General features: G+C 38.7%; 1 protein-coding gene across 2 annotated transcripts in view; it reads right to left on the bottom strand.

Annotated features, from left to right (window-relative positions):
• Positions 1-7,678: 7,678 nt before the first annotated feature.
• LOC136876053 (stromal membrane-associated protein 1) overlaps positions 7,679-22,966 on the bottom strand; it is a 213,675-nt gene continuing 198,387 nt past the window's right edge. The window contains exon 8 of one of the 2 annotated variants that reach the window (XM_067149678.2): positions 7,679-21,672. In XM_067149678.2, the coding sequence (XP_067005779.1) occupies positions 21,481-21,672 (192 nt within the window). In that variant the 3' untranslated portion in view covers positions 7,679-21,480. The remainder of the gene's footprint in view (positions 21,673-22,966) is intronic. The other variant, XM_067149679.2, reaches the window with a different exon arrangement.

Here is a 22,966-nt window from a genome sequence, read left to right as displayed (position 1 = left end):
CATCAGGAAGATGGATACTGACATTCTACGAGTCGGAGCGTGGAATGTTAGAAGTTTGAATCGTTGTGGTAAGTTAGAGAATCTGAAAAGGGAGATGGATAGGCTAAAGTTAGATGTAGTTGGTATAAGTGAAGTACGTTGGCAGGAAGAACAGGATTTTTGGTCAGGCGACTACCGAATTATCAACACAAAATCAAACAGGGGAAATGCAGGAGTTGGTTTAATAATGAATAAGAAAATAGGGCAGCGGATAAGCTACTACGACCAGCATAGTGAAAGAATTATTGTCGTCAAGATAGACACCAAACCAATGCCTACCACAATAGTGCAGGTCTATATGCCTACTAGTTCAGCGGATGATGAAGAAATTGAAAGAATATATGAGGAGATAGAAGATTTAATACAATATGTAAAAGGTGACGAGAATCTAATTGCGATGGGAGACTGGAATGCAGTGGTAGGCAAAGGAAGAGAAGGTAGTACAGTAGGAGAATTTGGATTGGGACAAAGGAACGAAAGAGGAAGTCGGCTGGTTGAATTCTGCACTGATCATAATTTAGTCCTTGCCAATACTTGGTTCAAACACCACAAACGACGGCTGTATACGTGGACGAGACCTGGCGACACTGGAAGGTATCAAATAGACTTCATTATGATTAGGCAGAGATTCAGAAACCAGGTGTTGGATTGCAAAACTTTCCCAGGAGCAGACGTGGACTCTGACCACAACTTGTTGGTCATGAAATGCCATCTGAAGTTGAAGAAATTGAAGAAAGGAAAGAATGCAAAAAGATGGGATCTAGACAAGTTGAAAGAAAAGAGTGTGAGGGATTGTTTCAAGGAACATGTTGCACAAGGACTAAATGAAAAAGCTGAAGGAAACACAATAGAAGAAGAGTGGAGAGTCATGAAAAATGAAGTCAGTAGGGCTGCTGAAGAAATGTTAGGAAGGAAGAAAAGATCAACTAAGAATCAGTGGATAACTCAGGAATACTAGACCTGATTGATGAACGACGAAAATACAAGAATGCTAGAAATGAAGAGGGCAGAAAAGAATACAGGCAATTAAAGAATGAAGTGGATAGAAAGTGCAAGGTAGCTAAGGAAGAATGGCTGAAGGCGAAGTGCAAGGATGTCGAAGGCTGTATGGTCCTGGGAAAGGTAGATGCTGCATACAGGAAAATCAAGGAAACCTTTGGAGAAAGGAAATCTAGGTGCATGAATATTAAGAGCTCAGATGGAAAGCCACTTCTAGGGAAAGAAGACAAAGCAGAAAGATGGCAGGAACATATCCAACAGTTGTATCAAGGCAACGATGTAGATAATTTGGTTCTGGAACATGAAGAGGCTGTTGATCCTGATGAAATGGGAGACCCAATTTTGAGGTCAGAGTTTGACAGAGCTGTGAGTGACCTAAATAGGAACAAGGCACCTGGAATTGATGATATTCCTTCTGAATTACTGACTGCCTTAGGAGAAACCAGCATGGTTTAGTGTGCAGGATGTATGAGACCGGAGAAGTCCCATCCGATTTTTGGCAGAATGTTGTTATACCTATTCCCAAGAAAGCCGGTGCTGACAGGTGTGAAAACTACCACACCATTAGTTTAGTATCTCATGCCTGCAAAATGTTAACACGTATTATTTACAGAAGAATGGAAAAACAAGTTGAAGCTGAGCTGGGAGAAGAACAATTTGGCTTCAGAAGAAATGTAGGAACACGTGAAGCAATCCTGACTTTATGACTGATCTTAGAGGATCGAATCAAGAAGGACAAGCCCACGTACATGGCATTCGTAGATCTGGAAAAGGCATTCGATAATGTTGATTGGAACAAGCTATTTACGATTCTGAAGATGATAGGGATCAAATACCGAGAACGAAGAATTATCTACAACCTGTATAAAAATCAGTCTGCAGTGATAAGAATCGAGGGCTTTGAAAAAGAAGCAGCAATCCAAAAAGGAGTGAGGCAAGGCTGCAGTTTGTCCCCTCTCCTTTTCAATGTTTACATAGAACAGGCAGTAAAGGAAATCAAAGAGAGATTTGGAAAGGGAATCACAGTCCAAGGAGAGGAAATCAAAACCTTGAGATTTGCCAATGATATTATTTTATCTGAGACTGCAGAAGATCTCGAGAAGTTGCTGAATGGTATGGATGAAGTCTTGGGTAAGGAGTACAAGATGAAAATAAGTAAGTCCAAAACAAAAGTAATGGAGTGCAGTCGAACGAAGGCAGGTGACGTAGGAAATATTAGATTAGGAAATGAAGTCTTAAAGGAAGTAGATGAATATTGTTACTTGGGTAGTAAAATAACTAACGATGGCAGAAATAAGGAGGACATAAAATGCAGACTAGCACAAGCAAGGAAGAGCTTCCTTAAGAAAAGAAATTTGCTCACTTCAAACATTGATATCGGAATTAGAAAGATGTTTTTGAAGACTTTTGTGTGGAGCGTGGCATTGTATGGAAGTGAAACATGGACGATAAGTAGCTCAAAAAGAAAGAGAATAGAAGCTTTTGAAATGTGGTGTTACAGAAGAATGCTGAAGGTGAGATGGATAGATCGAATCACGAATGAAGAGATACTGAATCGAATAGGTGAGAGGAGATCGATTTGGATAAATTTGACGAGAAGAAGAGATAGAATGATAGGACACATCTTAAGATACCCAGGACTTGTTCAGTTGGTTTTTGAAGGAAGTGTAGGTGGTAAGAACGGTAGGGGTAAACCAAGGTATGAATATGACAAACAGATTAGAGCAGATGTAGGATGCAATAGTTACGTAGAAATGAAAAGGTTAGCAAAGGATAGGGTGGCATGGAAAGCTGCATCAAACCAGTCTATGGACTGATGACTCAAACAACATGATGAAGCTTTGATTAAATTGCATTGTCAAAGGAATGTCATATGATGATGTGCATTAGTCACATACAAATGGGGCATGTCTTATCGTGAATTGGCAAATACTGTATGTCAGTATGTACAATATTGCAACTGTATGTCTAAAATATTATGTCGAGGTCCTAAAATTAGTGTATAAAACATATCTTCACTTAAACTAACTTATATATATATGTGTTGTATGTATGTTGGGTATTCAGCCCGAAGGCTGATCTGATCCTCCACAGTTCCACCAAAGACTATCAGAGACAGCCTAGGCGTCACTGAAGAGGCATACTATATATATACTATACTATATATACTATATACTATATATATATGTACAGGATAAAATACAATATATAAAAAACATTTCGTGCACATGAACATTCGTATCTTGCTTGTTGGTCAATTCATCAACTCTCGTATTTAAGTCCCATTTACATTTGTACACTCAGCTGCTGTTCTTGGAGTTTAAAAGATACGGTTGTAAAATTGCATGAGTAAAAGATTTAGTCTTCATGTGGGATAAAACACTTTCCAATTTTTAAAAAAAGTTGCCAGATGTATGGATAAAATTCGGCTAAAATATGTTCAGCTCTGCTATGTATGTTGCCTTATGTTAGAATCAAATCTTGTTGTCCTGTGGCGTTCGTAAAATTGGGTTTAAAGTAATGGCTCCTTTCCCATTTGTAGCTCTGCAATGGTGTTATGTTTATCTGTGGAAGATAAGATTGAGCTATGAGAGATATTATGTTGGAGGAATGTCTAAAGGTTGTGTGTGTAAATTTGAATATGTACTTACTATTGTTGGTGTAGCCGAGTTGCGTTTGACGTGCGAGCTTGTAGTGTACTACTTCGTGTTCTTCTTGGGCTCATACTAGCTGCTGTGAGGGGAAGGGAAGGAGGGGTAGGGAGAGTTGTTGTTGTGGGGCTAGGGGTGGAGCTGGGTGTGTTGTTTGATGTTTTTCTGTTACGTGTTGCGTTCTGTTTGTCAATTAACTTAAGGTAAGAGTTTTTTAGAGCAGGGATAACTGTATTGAAGATGATGTTAGTTTTTTCTGTGATTTCATTTATGTTGTAATTTGGATTGGTGTACTGATCTAGAGTAATGTAAAATTCTTCTGTTATGTTGAGCAGGGGGCCTTTGGGGTTTATGTTTAGGATTTGCATATCATTATCGATGTTTGTAAAACTGTGTTTATAGTCTGCGACATGTTGTCCTATTGAGGAAAAATGATTGTGTTTTACCGCATTTATGTGTTCGTTATATAGGGTTAGGAAGTTTCTACCAGTGCGTCTGACATAGCTTGTCTTGCAATTATTATATTTGATACGGTATACCCCTGAGTGGTTGTATTTGTTGTTGCTATTGATTGTTCTGACGTTGTGTATGATGTTGGTACTAATGTGTGTAGTTCTGAAAGCTATTCTTAGGTTATGTTTTTTAAAAATGTTGGTTATGGGGTATATGTGTGCATTATTGAAGGTGAATAGTGCGTAGTCTTTCTTGGATTCGTCTACTTTTGTTAGTTTGGTTTTGGGTTGGGATTTTATTTTGTGAATGATTTTGTTAACCATTTCTTTCTTGTATCCATTGTTCTTAGCTATGTCATGAATTAGTTGTAATTCTTTGTTTAGATCTTCTTTTGTTAACAGTATATTGAATGCTCTGTGTATCAAGCTATAGTAGGCTGCTCTTGTGTGTATTGGGGTGAACGGAATCCATTTTAATTGTATTTGAGGTTTGCGTGGGTTTTCTGTATATTCTGTAAGAAAGGTGGTCATCATGTCTAGTTGTCGTTCTGCCCAGGTAGTTCAGATTGCGATTGTTTTCGGTTTCCATGGTAAATTTTATATGGGAATCTATTGTGTTGAGTTTATCTAATATCAGTTTAATTTGTGGACCTATTATCGATGATGACAAAAATGTCATCAACAAATCTGCACCAAAAAAATATATTGTCTATTTTGTTGATGTATGTGTGCTCTAAATAGTCTATGTAAATTTCGGCGATTATACCAGAAGCGGGAGATCCCATCGGTAAACCCTGTTGCTGATAGATAGTATCATGAAATTTAAAGTAGTTGTTACTAATGGCAAAATTAAGTAATTTAATGAACTCTTCTATTTCTAAAGTGCTTAGATTGCTGTGGCTTTTTAGGTTAGATTCAATGATTTCTATTGTTTGTTTTGTGGGAATGTTTGGGTACATGTTTACTATGTCAAATGATGTGAGATTATGATATGGAAACCGAAAACAATCGCAATCTGAACTACCTGGACATAATGACAACCGGACATGATGACCACCTTTCTTACAGAATATACAGAAAACCCACGCAAACCTCAAATACAATTAAAATGGATTCTGTTCACCCCAATACACACAAAAGAGCAGCCTACTATAGCATGATACACAGAGCATTCAATATACCGTTAACAAAAGAAGATCTAAACAAAGAATTACAACTAATTCATGACATAGCTAAGAACAATGGATACAAGAAAGAAATGGTTAACAAAATCATTCACAAAATAAAATCCCAACCCAAAACCAAACTAACAAAAGTAGACGAATCCAAGAAAGACTACGCACTATTCACCTTCAATAATGCACACATATACCCCATAACCAACATTTTTAAAAACATAACCTAAGAATAGCTTTCAGAACTACACACAATAGTACCAAAATCATACACAACGTCAGAACAATCAATAGCAACAACAAATACAACAACTCAGGGGTATACCGTATCAAATATAATAATTGCGAGACAAGCTATGTCGGACGCACTGGCAGAAACTTCCTAACCCGATATAACGAACACATAAATGCGGTAAAACACAATTATTTTTCCTCAATAGGACAACATGTCGCAGACTATAAACACAGTTTTACAAACATCGATAACGATATGCAAATCCTAAACATAAACCCCAAAGGCCCCCTGCTCAACATAACAGAAGAATTTTACATTACTCTAGATCAGTACACCAATCCAAATTACAACATAAATGAAATCACAGAAAAAACTAACATCTTCAATACAGTTATCCCTGCTCTAAAAAACTCTTACCTTAAGTTAATTGACAAACAGAACGCGACACGTAACAGAAAAACATCAAACAACACACCCAGCTCCACCCCTAGCCCCACAACAACAACTCTCCCTACCCCTCCTTCCCTTCCCCTCACAGCAGCTAGTATGAGCCCAAGAAGAACACGAAGTAGTACACTACAAGCTCGCACGTCAAACGCAACTCGGCTACAACAATAGTAAGTACATATTCAAATTTACACACATAACCTTTAGACATTCCTCCAACATAATATCTCTCATAGCTAAATCATATCTTCCACAGATAAACATAACACCATTGCAGAGCTACAAATGGGAAAGGAGCCATTACTTTAAACCCAATTTTACGAACGCCACAGGACAAGATTTGATTCTAACATAAGGCAACATACATAGCAGAGCTGAACATATTTTAGCCGAATTTTATCCATACATCTGGCAACTTTTTTTAAAAATTGGAAAGTGTTTTATCCCACATGAAGACTAAATCTTTTACTCATGCAATTTTACAACCATATCTTTTAAACTCCAAGAACAGCAGCTGAGTGTACAAATGTAAATGGGACTTAAATACGAGAGTTGATGAATTGACCAACAAGCAAGATACGAATGTTCATGTGCACGAAATGTTTTTTATATATTGTATTTTATCCTGTACACATATATATATATATAAGTTAGTTTAAATGAAGATATGTTTTATACACTAATTTTAGGACCTCAACATAATATTTTAGACATACAGTTGCAATATTGTACATACTGACATATATGCCAATTCACAATAAGACATGCCCCATTTGTATGTGACTAATGCACATCATCATATGACATTCCTTTGACAATGCAATTTAATCAAAGCTTCATCATATAAATATGTATTCATGGTTCAGCTGAAGATGACCTTGTATATGGGGTCGAAACCGGTCCTGTAGCTTAATATAAGCAATAAAAAAACAAGTATTGATTGGTGGAAATTCTTTCCTATTTTAATTGTGTAATTCGTCAATATGGAAATGAAGATTATAGATTACGATCAATGTCTCCTTGTCGGTCATTTATCCGTTATGAATCTATAAGAGACAGACCAGTTCACCAAGTGGCTTGGACAACACATATCTGGTAATGTTGCTGCAACAGACAACTTGTTTTTTGTTTTGTTGAGAAGGAAGCTTTTCAGTCTGTCGAAAACCAGCTCGCCTTCCGTTTGGCCGTTACCACACCAACTCGGTTCCATCACGGTGTGGGTACAGCCAGTTCTTGTTAGATCAGTGTTCTCCTCCTCGTGCAGGGCTCACCTGACCTGTGGACTTGTTCTGTTGCTCTCTGTATGGAGTGTACCATGAATGCTTGTGGAGGGCATAAAGGTCAGAACTGGATGTTTGTTTCAGACACTGTTTTGTAAAAATAAATGAGATTCAAACAATGTTTTGTTGTGTAAAGAATACAGGTAGCATTGCCAGTTGACATAGGTTCTAAAACATGTTCAGCTACTTCTTTTGTTCAATTAACCTGAGAAACACACTTTGGGAATACACTGTTCTTGGGCATTAAAGTGCACTATGACACTGTAACAGGGAGGAGGTAGTTTTTGGCTCCATTTCAAACATACACTTTTTTTATCCTAGCTTATTTTATTTCTTAAGAAAGTACATGTTCATATGTAAGTCATATAAATGTGTTTCAGAGGTGTACCAAAAAAAAAAGTCCAGAGATATGATTTTATATTATACATATAAATTTGTAATACAAAAACAAAAATGTAACTTCTTATTACACAAATGAATTGAATAATGGCACCAAAACAAAATATTATTGCATTGGTTAAGTACTGATGTAAGTAGGAGGGAATTTCTCATGTCGTTTTAACAGGTACATGGCTAGGGAGATCAAGATGAACAAGCAACAAGCATGTAGTACTAATAGCCTGGTATCAGTAAAGTCCTCCTCTATTCAATTCCTGAATTTTTCCACAAAACATTACATAGGATTAACGTGAGCTCCTCTAAACATCACGCAAAACTTTTCCAATTTGCATGACATTAGAAAACGCATACCACCAGGGGAAAATATTACCACAGACTAGTAATTTACTTAATGGAAATTACATGTTGAACAATGGTGCTGGTGGAACAAAAGTCGTACACTTTATTGCTTCTCACAGCTGTGTAGGCATCACGCATGCATCAGTTGTATTGGCTTGCAATTTAATTTAATAAGCAACTATGTGAAAACAGTCGGAATAGATTTCTATAAGTGACTGCACAACCTGAAGGCTCTCAGAAGAATAGATTTTTAGAGGAATTGTTGAGAATATTCACATGACTCTGGGTGAACCACCTCTCTCACTGTATATATCTGTGATTTACATCTATATTAAAACAATTTAGTCTAATATGAAGTATGCCGATCTTATTACTTCCAGAACACCGTCTCTCTTCAACAGCACTGAAGATTTTCTTCAAGTAGTTCCAAGGTCTTAGCCGTTTCTGTAAAGTGATGGCCTTCCAAAGTAATGAGCCATCTGTCGTGCATCTGTGGAACATTTAGTTGGTCTAAGCAGCTGTCTGCACCTCTGAATATTATGAACGGCATATCTACATTCCTGTCTGCTCCAAACTGGGAACAGGGACATACCCAACAGTTTATGGTGATTTGTCGAGACCGCGGGGCAGGTCAGGGGGAATGTGAAATTGTGGTGACTGCCTTTTATTGACAAACTGTTGAGCACTATGCACCACGCGGGACTTATGGTATTATCTTGAGACTTTCGGACCATGCACTGCTCTACTCACCTGATCTATCACCAGTATCCCCTAAACTGGAGATTTCAGTGAACTGAAAAATTCAAACTGCGCAATCCCTCACCAGGAATGAAAATGGTGTTGTAAGCAACAGAGGAAGGAACGAAACTAAAAGTTACTTTTTGTACAGGCCTCATATCTACTCACCAAGTGACACTGATGTTGCATGTTCATCTCAAAGAAACAACATCACACTATGTACACATATATATTACATAGGAACATAAATAAAAATATTTCATCATTTGCAATAACTTGTGATAATAATACCGACAATGCTAATTTACAATTATCGAATTTCCAGGATCATCCTCGAACATGTTCACTCAGGTACACTTCCACAATCATAACCAAATGCCATGAAGATGTATAACAACAATGATGATAAAATAAGCAGCAACACATCATACATGATGGCATATCGAAAAGCAAAGCTCAAAATAATGGAGTAGAAAAAACAAAACAAGATTTTAAAAAGTGAACAAAGATTTTGAAAGCATTTCTCCCACTGTGACATCAAGTTGAATATGCCTTGTTCGTTGGGAGTATAGCCAAGACCTATCTCCCTTCTTCATCCGAACCGAAGTCTTGATCTTCCAGCAATTTTTGTGCATTACTTTTCGATTCACCTTCGTAGCTATCTGCATTACCCGGTACCTCTCTCATCAGAGACTGGCCGAACGTTTCTAGCATATTTCTTCTTGGAGATGATTACAATTAATGAGCTTCAACAAGTTGCAGTAGGAGGACTGACCTGCTGCTGTTGTGTTGGAATGTTGGTCACTACACTGTAGGAGCCTGCGATACAATTACAGTGTGTGGACACGACAGCAACTTACCGACATATATACACGACTGGGAATGAAGATGTACTCACACCTGCCAACTTCCCGACTGAGGCAGGAGACTCCCGATTTGACAGCTTTTCCCGCCTCCTAATGATTCTATTATTTCTCCCGATTTTAGCTTTTGGTGAACTTCAAACAATTTTTTTCAAATCCCGCCATTTCAGCTGTTTTACGCCAGTGACCGGAAGTCCTTTGCTCATTGGCCGCTTTCAAATGAAATACAGACGTCTGGTAATGCGCGAATGTGCGATGTTTATTGAAACCTGTATATCGATTCTCAATCTCTCGTTCACGCGTGCTATGTTCGTGTTCGTTCATATGAGTCTAGTCGATTCTAGAGACTTAAAAAAAATTAATTTAGTTTTACGTCGCACCTACACAAATAGGTCTTATGGTGACGATGGGATTGGCCTAGGAGCGGGAAGGAAGTGGCCGCGGCCTTAATTAAGGTACAGCCCCAGCATTTGCCCGGTGTGAAAATGGGAAACCATTTTCAGGGCTGCCGACAGTGGAATTCGAACCCACCATCTCCCGGATAAGCTCACAGCTGTGAGCCCCTAACCGCACGGCCAACTCGCCTGGTGATCCTAGAGACTAGCCGCTAAATATGGAGTCTTGTTTAGTAATTTAGTGACAGAATTTCAATGATTCTGTCTAATTTTAATTTATCTCAATATAAATAAAATAAGAGTTTTGTCTGTTCATTGTTCAGAATTGAAAAAGAATGATATTTCTGTACTGGTCATGACCACAGTAACAAGGGGAAACGCACGTATTAATTTTCCGTAATTTCTGTCAATCTGTCTGTCTGTATGTATCTACACACATCAAGAGAAAACAGCTGAAGAGAATTTAATGAAAATCGGTATATAATGTTGAGGAATAAGTCGCTACAATCTAGGCTATAAATAATTTTATTCACTCTGAGTAAAATGGTTGTTTGGGGGAAGGCCTAAAATTTAATTCTCAAACATTTATGTTATTGGCCCTATCGATAAATACTACATAACTACAGTTATATATTATTAAATTTCCTATCATTTTTGTATTATACATGGTTACCATGCTGGCTATGATATTTTCATGAATTTGAATTTTTGTTGCTAAGTCCATATCAACGCTGAGGTACGAGAAAACGAGTGAACAGAATTTAATGAAAACTGGTATGTAAAGTTGGGGAATAAGGAACTACAGTCTACCCTATTATAATTTTATTCACCCCGTTGGAAATGGTAATTTAGGTGAAGGTGCCAAAAATTTAATTTTTAATTACGTACCTATCTTATTGGTCATATCGAAAAGTACTACATAACAAAGTTATAGAGAATACAATTTCCGATCATTTATGTATTATTTAGTTTTACCATACCGACTAGAGTAATATTGATGGTGATGGAATTGTGAAGATGATTGTAAGAATTAGAAAAATTAGAATTAGAAAAAGTCATGAAGGAACGATCGCTTGAATAATAACACAAGAGGGAGTCATGAAAGGAAGGAGGACTCAATTTACATTAGATGTTCTAATATCACAGAGCTGAAGGCCTACAATATAGATGGCTCATAACATTGATCAACAATAACATCACATTGACCATTGTTTGTTGTTGATGTGCTTTGTGTATTCTGCTGCCAATTATCTCCGAGTATAACGAACAGCCTGCCTGAATATTGGCGGGAAGTAGCTGGGGAGTTATATCTCTCTCTCTCTTCTTTAGCATGCCATTCCTCTGGTTTATACATTTTTTGATACTACTGGTACATAACACCAGTGGTATGCGCATAATCGCGCGGGCAACGGCATCTAAGTGCACAACTGATTCAGATGTGTGGAGCATGCGTTAATACCAAATACAGTAGAGACAATACACGACACTTACGGATTTCGCCTTGCTAAAATGGGAGACAATTCGATGGTCTTGACCTGAACAAATCGCGCTAAATTCAAATATCAATGGAAATGTATATACGGAAGTGGATAAATAAATTACGTCTAGAAAGAAAGTGGTATTGAGATATTAACTTCGAAGTTGCTAAAGCAATTCTGGGTAAATGAATGAAGAATTATTTAAAAGGTTATTATTCAAAGACTGAAATTAGACATATAAACAAGGTGTGAAATGGACTGCTGTGAAATGGCTTGGAAATGGCTTGATCTTTCATTTATGCATTACTTTTTTAGCTTTAGCATACCTGCCTGAAATCTTACGGTTGGATTTGTCTTTTTTCCTCATTTAAAAACAATGTATCATTATATTAAGACATTTGTCAATAAAAATATCGGCACATTCCTTACACATATGATGCAATGAATTAACATTTAATAGCTGGACAATTTTCCTCTTAACATGAAGCCTACTAACAGAAAGAAAATCTATAAAATCCCGGCTTTAATCTGAGAAGAGGGATAAAAGAAAGAAAAGTTTGAAAATATTGTCGATAGTGATGCTTTGAGGAATATTTACGTACAATTAGAGTAAAAATGTAACATACCCTTGGCTGTACAGTCGAGGATTTTTAAAGTCGCTGGCCTGGAAATGATCTGAACAGATCTTATAATTCTTATACAAGCGTAACGTCCCTTCTTTCTTGTACACTTTATCCAAATCGCTTCTGTGACATTTCAAAACCCACAGATCACACCTACAACAACACATCGGTATTGAAGGTTAACTGCTGCACTATACAATAAAATATGCGTATTATATTTTAAGCCCGTTAAAACATGGGTCGAGCAGGTCAGAAGATTATGAAGTACTATAAAAATCTCTGTCACTGGAAGAATATATATGCAAACACAATATTACTTACATGTTCTTGTCACGAGGGAACCTGAAGAACGAGCGCGCATTTTTCTCTACTTCGTAATTACTGCAGCCAAACACAGCACATACCTTTCCCCTCATGTTGACAGGAGATAAAGGAATGGCACACGCTACTATTTAATTATGTCAATTCACTGAAAACGCATAAATAACACCAAAAACTTCACACAAAAATACACGTGCTCTTATGACAGAATCAGTACCGTTCAGGTCTATCCGCTAGAGTGTGCTCCAATAGCTGTCCCTCGATATCTCGCTCAGTGTCGTGTATTGTCTCTACTGTATTTGTTAATACTATTTTCGGAAGGCTTATCAGAGACTGATCATCTCACTCGCATACTTCCTGTGAGGGAATAGAGATGTGTAATTTTTAGCCTTGTAGCCTTATATAGCGACAATCTGGCTTTGAGACAATAAGTGTTATAAATATATCGTAGTATTGTATTGCGCAAGGCATGTAGAATAAGCAGTTTTAACCAATTGTACCTCCTGATTTTCATATCAAAATCTCCTGATTTATGGTTTTGTAAAGTTGGCAGGTGTGTGTACTAAAATAAATCCAGATATTTTTAAAATTCAAAACTGCAAGTCCTTGTCACTCTTCTCCTTCTAATTCACAGACAATTGTAAATTTATAAGGATGCAACGTTACTTCTATGAGCTGGCTCCGCAGTAGCCATGTTTAGTCTCTATGGTCTGGTATGGTTCATCAGTGTGCTAGCTTGGCAGGGTATATAACTTCTAACTAACTACTAGATTGTGTGTCAAAAACCTGAATTCAATTCTCTTCTCCAGAGTGTTCACATGGAGCAAGGGCACACGACGCTGTTCACAGTGATTTCTCCGTCAGATGGCGACGTTAAGTGTTGAGCAGTGTACTACTCGACAAGAGTAGGCTATGAGCCAACATCATCACCATACACCCAGACGTGCAGGTCGCCCATGGGAAACTCAAACATGACCTCGGACACTCCCAGCACTAGTCATATGTTAAATAAAGTTGCACAAAAACATTTGTCTCCAGTGCTATTTTCTGCATCGATTTAGTGGTGCTCCTCAGAAATGCTGTCCAATTTTTTCCTCTCTTCGTGGTGTGGGTTGTAGTTCGTGAACCAACGGCTGGTGGCCTAGTAAGTGGTCCTCAGTGTCCACACACCGGTTGCTATGAAATAGGAGCGAGCATCTGACATATTCTGAGTTATGGCCCTCCTTGTGCTCAGGCGGCTAGTACTGCACAATACACCGGTAGTCTGGAACGCATTAGAGGAAAGATCCTCATTTGGACTATGTGGAAGTGGATCCTGTGGAAGCATCCTGCTTCACAGAATTTTTACCAAGCAAGCCTAGGACCTACGGGAGTAAAAATGTCCCACTCCCATTTGACAGGCGAGGGGCTCCAAGGAAACAACTTGATGAACGAAATGGAATTCGATGGGGAGCTGTCAATATTAATGGGGCTAATGGAAGAAAAAGTAGAATTGACCGAGTTAGCAAAGAGCATGCATCTGGATGTGCCAGGAGTAAATTATATTCAGTTAAGAGGAGATAAGAAGGGAAGGGCAGTGTGTGGCGTAGGGCTGTTCATCAGGAATACTATTGCAGACAACATACTTTCTGTTAGGCACGTAAATGAGCGAATGATGTGGGTAGATTTGGAGGCTAGAGGAATTAGGACGAGAATTGTCTCAGTGTACTCACCATGTGAGGGTGCAGACGAGGATGAAGGTGACAATTTTTATGAAGCATTAACTGACATCAAAGTCTGGGTTAAAAGCAAGGATAGCACAGTGCTAATGGGCGATTTCAATGCGAGAGTTGCAAATAGAGCTGAAGGATACAAAAGAGTGATTGGTAAATGTGGGGAAGATATGGAAGCTAACAGGAACTGTGGATTTCTGTGTTAGTATGTGAGCAGCAGTTACGAATACATTTTTCAGGCATAACACTATTCAATGCCTTTGCTGGCAGGACCTAGTGTTTACAGTGCACTATGTCTTCTGGTATGGGCTATATCAATTTTGTTACTTTCACTGATATGTCTCTGTCTTATCCTTGGCTTTGACAATATGAAAGTGACGGAGATATGAGCGATGCTAGTAATGCCAATCCTTATGCAGCCAGTCCCTGCTATGAATGGTGTAAAAATGTTGCTTTTCAGTGAGCTTGGCAGACTGATATGTAATAGCAACTCTGGCTTGGTGAGGAAAGCAACGGGAAACTACCTCACTCCTCATTTCCTTAGTACACCTCTTCAGTGATGCCTACGCCATCTATGACAGCTGATGGCAGAGCTATTGAGGATTCCACCAGCGGCATCGCTGACGGACTGAACATACATACAACACTATTCATTGCTACACGTGGGAGGGTAGGGGTACCAGATCCATTATAGACTATATCTTAACAGGAATGTACGGGTATTCCGGAGATTTTCTGATGATATAGATCATCCCTTTTCTAAAATTTGCTTTACGTCACACAGGCATAGATAAGTCTTATTGCGACGATAGGATAGGAAAGGTCGAGAGGGGGAAGCAAGAGGCAACCGTTGCCCTAGTTAAGGTACAGCCCCAGTATTTACCTCGAGTGAAAAATGGGAAACCACCGAAAACCAGCCTCAGGGCTGCCAGCACTCCCTTATGCAAGCTCACAGCTAACAGCACGGCCAACTCGCTCGGTAGACCACTATCTGATCTGTAGTGAACTACGACTGCAGATGAATAAGGGACGAGGAAATTAGAAGAACATGGATATGATTAGTGAAAAGTTCCGAACAGTGGACAGTAAGCAGGTTCAGGATATGGAAAGAGAATGGCTGCATACAGGGATGCTGTAGTACAAACAGTAAGGGAATGTCTACGAACAACTGTCTGTAACATGGGGGAAAAAGCAAAAATCTTGGTGGAATGTGGGCAGCTTGTAAATGTAAAAAGAAGGCATATCAGAAATGGTTCCAAACATGTGCTGATGCAGACAGGGAAGGGTATGTATAGGAGAGAAACAGAGCAAAAGCAAATAGTTGTTGAATCCAAGAAGAAGTAATGGGAAGATTTTGATAATAACCTGGAAAGGCTAGGTCAAGCAGCAGGGAAACCTTTCTGGACAGTAATAAAGATGATGATGATGATGATGATGATGATGCTTGTTGTTTAAAGGGGCCTAACATCAAGGTTATCGGCCCCTAATGGTATGAAATGAAATAACAAAAAATTCAAATTCATCCACTGACTAAAATAAAATAAAAAATGTCATGAAGAATGAATGGATGGACATGAACCCTACAAAAAAAAAAAAAAACAGTGGATCAGACTCAAAAAGAAGGTAGTTAATTAGCGTATTACTGACCAAGGGACCATTTATAAAGCACAATGATGCTTGATGTCTGAAGGGGTGCAAAATTCACGTCTAAGGCCCCACAGAATGGTACACGTCGCGAGTAAAGTAGAACCATGGTATTTGTCATTTTGGGGTACTGATCAAAAGTAGCGAAGACTCACGGTGGTCCACACAAGATGGTACTACTCACAAGTATTGCAATTCGTACAGGGAACGCAGACCTATGGTGTTTCTCACACAATGGCGCCACTCATAGCCAACGCAAACCGGTAAGGTTCCTCACCAAGGGTACTAGTCACGGGCGCCGGTATTCCTCATATAGTGGGTACCAATCACAGGCAACGCTGACCCACGGTGCCGCTTATGTAGCGGTACAACTCACAGGCTACGCCCAGACCCGCGGTGTTGCTCACAAGGGTACAACGCATGGGTACTGGAATCCACCAGGCCAGGCTTTTTACTGCAACTAATCACAAACCTATTTCGTACCAATTTAGTGATACTACTCGCAAGTACATGCAACCCATGGTGTTCCCCGCATGATGGTACGAATCAAGATTAGTTTCATGGTTCTAATTCAATCATCTCTTGGTCGCACCTTGTAGTCGCCTCTTACGACAGGCAGGGGATACCACGGGTGTATTCTACATGTGCGTCCCCCACCCGCAGGGGGTACAGTAATAAAGAATCTTAGGAAGGGGAACAGGAAATTAATAGTGTTTTGGGTAAATCAGACAAACTCATAATAGATCCCAGGGAATCATTCGAGAGGTGGAAGGAATATTTGTAATTTCTTTTCAATGTGAAAAGAGTATCTTCTTGGTGATGTCACGAACAACCAAGCTCATGGGGAGGACGACGATGATGTTAGTGAAATTATACTTGAGGAAGTGGAAATGCTAGTAAATAAACTCCACTGTCATAAAGCAGCAGGAATAGATGAAATTAGACCTGAAATGGTGAAGTATTGTGGGAAGACAGGGATGAAATGGCTTCATAGAGTGATAAGATTAGCATGAGTGTTAGTAAGATAACTTCTGATTGGAAAGAAGCAGTAATTGCATCCGTCTATAATCAAGGGAACAGGAAGGACTGATACAACTATCCTCAGTACACCAGGCCATGTGTTCTCCGGCATTTTGGACGGGAGAATGCGATCGGTGTTTTTCAGACCACAGATCAGATTTTCAGTATGTGACAGGTAATTAAAATGCTACAAGAGGAATAGTCTTATGTTTTGTATATCTAGAGAAGATATATGACAGAGTACGATGAAAGACATGTTTGCCATGCTGGAGGACTATAGGATTAAGAGTAGATGATAAAAATCAAAGGCATTTATGCTGACAATTGGGCTGCAGTGAGGAATTGATTGAGTTCTTGGTTCAGGGGTTACACAACGCTGTAATCTTCCACCTTCGTTGTTCATAGTTTACACGGATCACCTGCTGAAAGGTATTAAGTGGCAGGGAGGGAATCAGTTAGATGAAAATGTAGTAAGCAGTCTGGCCTATGCTGATGACTTGGCCTTAATGGCAGATTGTGCGGAAAGCTTGCCGTCTAATATCTTGGAACTTGAAAATGGGTCCAATGAGTATGGTCCCGGATGAAATTATCTTTACAACGGTCTTTTTTCAGAACAACTTTGCTTTACGGGAGTGAAGGTGGGTGGACGCAGGATATCTTACTCATAAGTTAGAAGTAATAGATTTGAAAGTAGCGAGAATGATTGCTGGTAAAAACAGGTGGAAATAGGTAATGGCAGGAGGGTACTCAGAATGAGGAGATAAAGGCTATGTTAGGAATGAACCCGATGGGATGGAGCTGTACACATAAACCAGCTTCGGTGGTGGGGTCATGTGAGATGATCGAAGTGGGATAGGCTACCCAGGAGAATTATGGTCTCTGTTATGGAGGGTAAGATGAGTAGAGGGAGGCCAAGACAATGATGATTAGACTCAGTAACGATTTAAAGATAAGAGATATAGAACTAAGTGGGGCCACAGAGCCAGTTACAGATGGAGGATTGTGGTGGCCATTAGTAAATTCACAGAGGCTTGCAGACCGAATGCTGAAAGGCATATGTATGTATGTATGTATGTATGTATGTATGTATGTATGTATGTATGTATGTATGTATGTAGGTACACACGTAAAATTTTAGGCCTACTGCTTCTCAGATTCATGTACAGATCCAGTTCACCAAATTTACTTGATGAAATCTCTCACTGTATTACTATTAAGACAGGCTGAATTTGAAAAACATTCATGAAATTCAGTTTTTACATTTTCCAAAAACTTGTGATTCACAGAAGACATATTAAAATAAAAACCCTTATTTCAATAGTCAATGTATTGACTTCAAAAGCACAACTTTCCACAATAAGCAGGAATACAAGGTCAATGCTCCACACACTGTATGCTCTGAATTGGTGCATACAATTTAGATCAAATCAATTAAAGTCCTGTGATGTATTTATAGAACTACTTCTACCTTGCATTCATTTCCAGATATACCTATAGGTGCAGCTGGTCTGCAGTGATACAACACTTCAAACTGATGACAACCACAAATTAGTGGTCAGGGTGTTCAGGTTCTTGAATTCACAAGTAATTTTAATTTTCTGTTCTTTTGCAAACAAAATTATTACAAACATGCATTCACAGAACATTATCACCAGATACATACAAGTAAACAGTTACTTTTCCAACAAAGATATGACTTGAAGTGAACAATGTGCAGTACGAGGACATGGCAAGAATGAAGAGGAGCACAATTCAAGGATGATCCACAAAATCAGTTCTACATAGACACAATATGTACAGCAAACTGGACACAAACTTTCTCAAAAGCTAAGTGATAATCTCAATAATATACAAGATCTTACAAATAATCTTCCTTTATTAAGAAGGAACATAACTTGAGGAAAAATATGAAATGTTCATTGAAGAATTCTATAAATACGAGGCCTGTTCAAAAAACAACTGAAATTTGAAAACATTGTGCAACAAGTGGTTTCCGGTAGGCGGCGCTGTGTAGTGGTAGCCATTTGCTGCGCATTTCTGTAACAACTAGTTGAGTTGGCTTGAAAGAAGCATACAAATTCGCTTCTGCTTCAAAATGGGGAAAATATTTATGGAGAGAGACACATTCACCGAGACGGAAGAAAGCGCGACAGGTCGGATGGAAAGTGAAAATGTTGACTTTTTTTTACGTCAATGGTGTTCTTACACTAGGGTCAACGATGAACAACACTTCTGTTCTTCTCCATCCACCCTCCTCACTTGACCTTTCCTTGGCAGCCCTTTTCTATTTCCCAAAGTAAAAGAATAACAATTTCAGCCAAGCGAAGATCAAACTGAAATTGCACAGCAGGACTGGAAACTGTATTTATAGAGGAGGGGAGTCCCATAAACAGTGTTTTTCAAAGCTTGATTATTTTTTGAACAGGACTTGCATATACTTATAGCCTTTAACACAATGCTGTCCGGTTCATCTGACGTATAACTGGCCCCTGCGGCCGGAAGGTTTTGGCAGAGACATGGAGTTTTTGCAGGGTATCATAATTTAATAATTTTGAGTCCATTCACACATATCCGTCCACTTTATAGTTGTGGTGAAATTTTATATTTCGGTGCATTCTGGTAATGATATCTGTTTGATTCCTCCACCATATACTCCAACAAGTCTTTACAAATGTACGACTTGACATCATAACCTATATTTTCAGGTTCACTCGGCAAAATTTTAACGCCAGGCGTGTCCGAGAAAGACTCCGAACAGTATAATATCCTGCTTAGACCACTCACTGCCAGAAATAGAGATAATATTATCAACAGTACTTACATCTAGACCATCTTTGCTATCTGAAGCAACAGGTCATTGCTCGCATGGTGCAATTAACGTGTCATTCAATGCATCACTTTGACATAAATGCATGACACTAGCACTAGAATTATCATTAGACAATTCATCTTCACTCTCCTCACAATCACTGGATACATATGACATATTATCAGCGTATAATTCACGTATAATATCACTAGGAGTCAATCCAATGTTTACCGGCGCTGCCATTTTTGTTTGCTAGCATTGATGGATACATGGGAGATATTCGAAGGCAAAAACAAATGCCATTTACGCACTAAAACAGGCAAAACCAGTACTAAAAGATGCGTAGATTTTCTACAATTTAGGTACATCAACAATAACCTCCAAGTAGTTCCTCAATAACTGTTAGATGGCATCAGAAGACAGAGCTGCACCATCACGTATTCATATGTGATCGGCTGCAGAGCACCGTGCTTGGAAACACGTATTGATACGTGAGCAGACAGCATTGTGTTAATATCAACATTCTCTTCAACCTAACATGACAGAGTTGCAAGTAGATGATTTGAAGAAAAAAAAAAAGAGCACTACAAAAGCAAGAAGTAATAAGGAGGCGAGATGTGTAACGAGCCAGACATTATTGGCGCAGCATCAAAATGAAAGTATGAGGCAAAGAGGGTCAGCAGGTCATTTCCTTCCCAGTTCTGCCTTTGTAGAATCCTGCATTTGAACTCTGTATGTTCGCTCATGTTTTAACTCAAAGCAGGGCAAAATAGAGACACCGTAAGGCTCTCAACGTGCCGTAATGGAGCTCTTATAAGTGATTAAGATACTCTGGAAAGCTTACTCTGTGAAAGAAGTGCTGTCCTTAAATGGCTAGCAGAGCAACAGAGGCTGGACAAGCGTGCTGGGTACGAGCAATGCCCCGATGTCTCTGCTACCAATTGTTGCATTCTATTATTTCAAAACATCACTGACGAGTTGTAACTGTCAACACTGACCTGACCACCAAATTCACTGGATTTGAATTTATACCAGTTTTGTTGTCTATTTTATTAGATCTGAATGTTAATAAAGTTACCATCGCAGCTTTTTGCTCAGTTCTTTCATTTGGTGCCTTTTTGGGATTGAACTGTAACCGAAGTGTTTGTGTTCCCAGCATTGCCAACCAGAGTAGAACTGAGGTGTTGGAGCCATGACACATCCATCAAAACTTTACATTCTCAAGAGTAAACATTCCTATTGACACAGTGAGTAGAAAAACTACGCTGGACTATTTTTGTTCCGTTAGTAATGGGAGGAATGCATGTCTATTATCAAGCAAATACACATGATATCATCAATCAACTGCTGTTGATCCCTCCCCTTCTTCACCTGATACTTTCATTCTTACGGGGACTGCAAGTTTCCTCGCTCTTTCATAAGCACGCCTCCTTATAACTCCAAGTATATTTCCAATTTCCTCCTCAAGTTAACACAATTGTAGCTCACCCTCAGAGATTACCAGTGAGCAACAAGTCCACCTTTCTGCTTCTCTCAACCAGCCCTTCTACTTAAATTAAGAGAATAATGAAATTCAATCTTGCTTAAATGTACAAAAAACTACTTTTTATTACGATAACATGATTCCACCAACACAAATACATAACATATCTCTGAGGGAAAGCCTCGCAGCCAAACTCAAATCTAAAACAATAAATGCAAATTCTTTTAACAAATGAGTATAGTCATATGGATACTTGAACACATGCTCCCTACACTTTTGATACCGTTACTACCAATTCAACAAAAATCAAAGTATGGTTGTAGCACCAATTCATTCACACTCCATATTTGGATTCCTTTATACATTTTCATTACCTACTCACTGCCATAAATTAGTGGCTAATGTATGTCCTTGATTTGATTGTTGTGGGAACGAACCCATACCTAGCGCGGGAGAGCCCACGGGGAGGTTCATGGCGCTCACGGGGACGGCCTGTGCAGGAACTCCCAACACGGGCTGCGTGGGTATCACTGGCCCGCCCAGATTCAGACGACCCATTTGTTGGGGCAACTACAACAAACAAACAAACAAACATTTTACCCTTGATCAGTAGTACTTAGAGTAAAACCCTCTTACAACACTTCCACATCCCTCTTTTTTGGATTGCAAATGAGTAAAAATTATGTAGAAATTGTGAAACTTGTAATGTTTAAAAGCCTGTATAATCAGCACACCAACCACAGGCTGACTCTTATGATAGCTGCAAAACTAATGACATCAGCCCTACGAGTCTGCACTGCTTCCTTCAGCAGAGAGGTTCTAGTGTTCATTGTGGAGAGTGTGCATGACAAATAGTGCAGAAAATGATGTAGGTAAACCAAGTTCTGGAAGCAGCAGGAAGCAATCAGATAAAAAGAATTATATAAATATTCAAAAGTAGCCAACAAATGACAAAAGTGACATTGAGGACAAAGACGATCAGTAATGTTAGTACCTCAATCGTTAAAATGCACAAAAGAATATCTGGTGACACAGTTGGTGTTTACCCGACAAAATTAATTAAATCTCAGCCATAGACGCCCAAGAGAGTTTCGGTTTACTCGGTCTGCCATCTAGTGGGGGCCTAGAGTAAAACGGAACGTCGAAATTGACGAGCAGACAGCCAGATGGCGTCAAATTGAAATGTCTGCACACGGTAGCTGAGGCCATACGATTATTATTATTATTATTATTATTATTATTATTATTATTATTACATAGAAACTGATGTCCACAAACAGGTCTTTGTTTTGATGATGATGCTTGTTGTTTAAAGGCCCAAATGGTACAAGATGGACGACATCATAATTAAAATTTTAAAATGTATTCACTGACAAGAATTTAAAACAAATGACTATGAATAATGATGGTGAATTTAAAATCAGTGGATCTAATTCGCAATGCCTTATTTTCAGTGAAATGAAAGATGATAGGTTATGGCAGAATAAGACATTGCCTTAAAATTCAATAATATATCATGCAAATTACTATTTTACAAAACCACATTAAAATATACAAACACAAACTAAAACAGAGTCAAATTAATACAAAGATTAATATGAAATGTGGCTGGATTTGGGGCAGCAGTGGGGTAATGATCAAAGGTTCAATTATTGTGTTGAAAATTCACTTCTTTCCAATGACGCCTGCTAAGGACCACGTACCAATTTCAATTCAGTTCTTCATACTTCGTTGTTTTCTCTTCTGTTCCTCCCAATATTCTTTCATCCTTTCACTATGCTGTTTCTTTCTGTCCTCAGACCACTTCGCACCAGGTTTCTTGTTCAATCTTCCTTGGAATCCTTCCGGACTTACTACCCTTTTT

The sequence above is a fragment of the Anabrus simplex genome, chromosome 6, assembly GCF_040414725.1.
Source record: "Anabrus simplex isolate iqAnaSimp1 chromosome 6, ASM4041472v1, whole genome shotgun sequence".
Lineage (NCBI taxonomy): Eukaryota > Metazoa > Arthropoda > Insecta > Orthoptera > Tettigoniidae > Anabrus > Anabrus simplex.
Note: the sequence above shows the minus strand (reverse complement) of the source record. Positions and strands in the feature narration are given on the sequence as shown.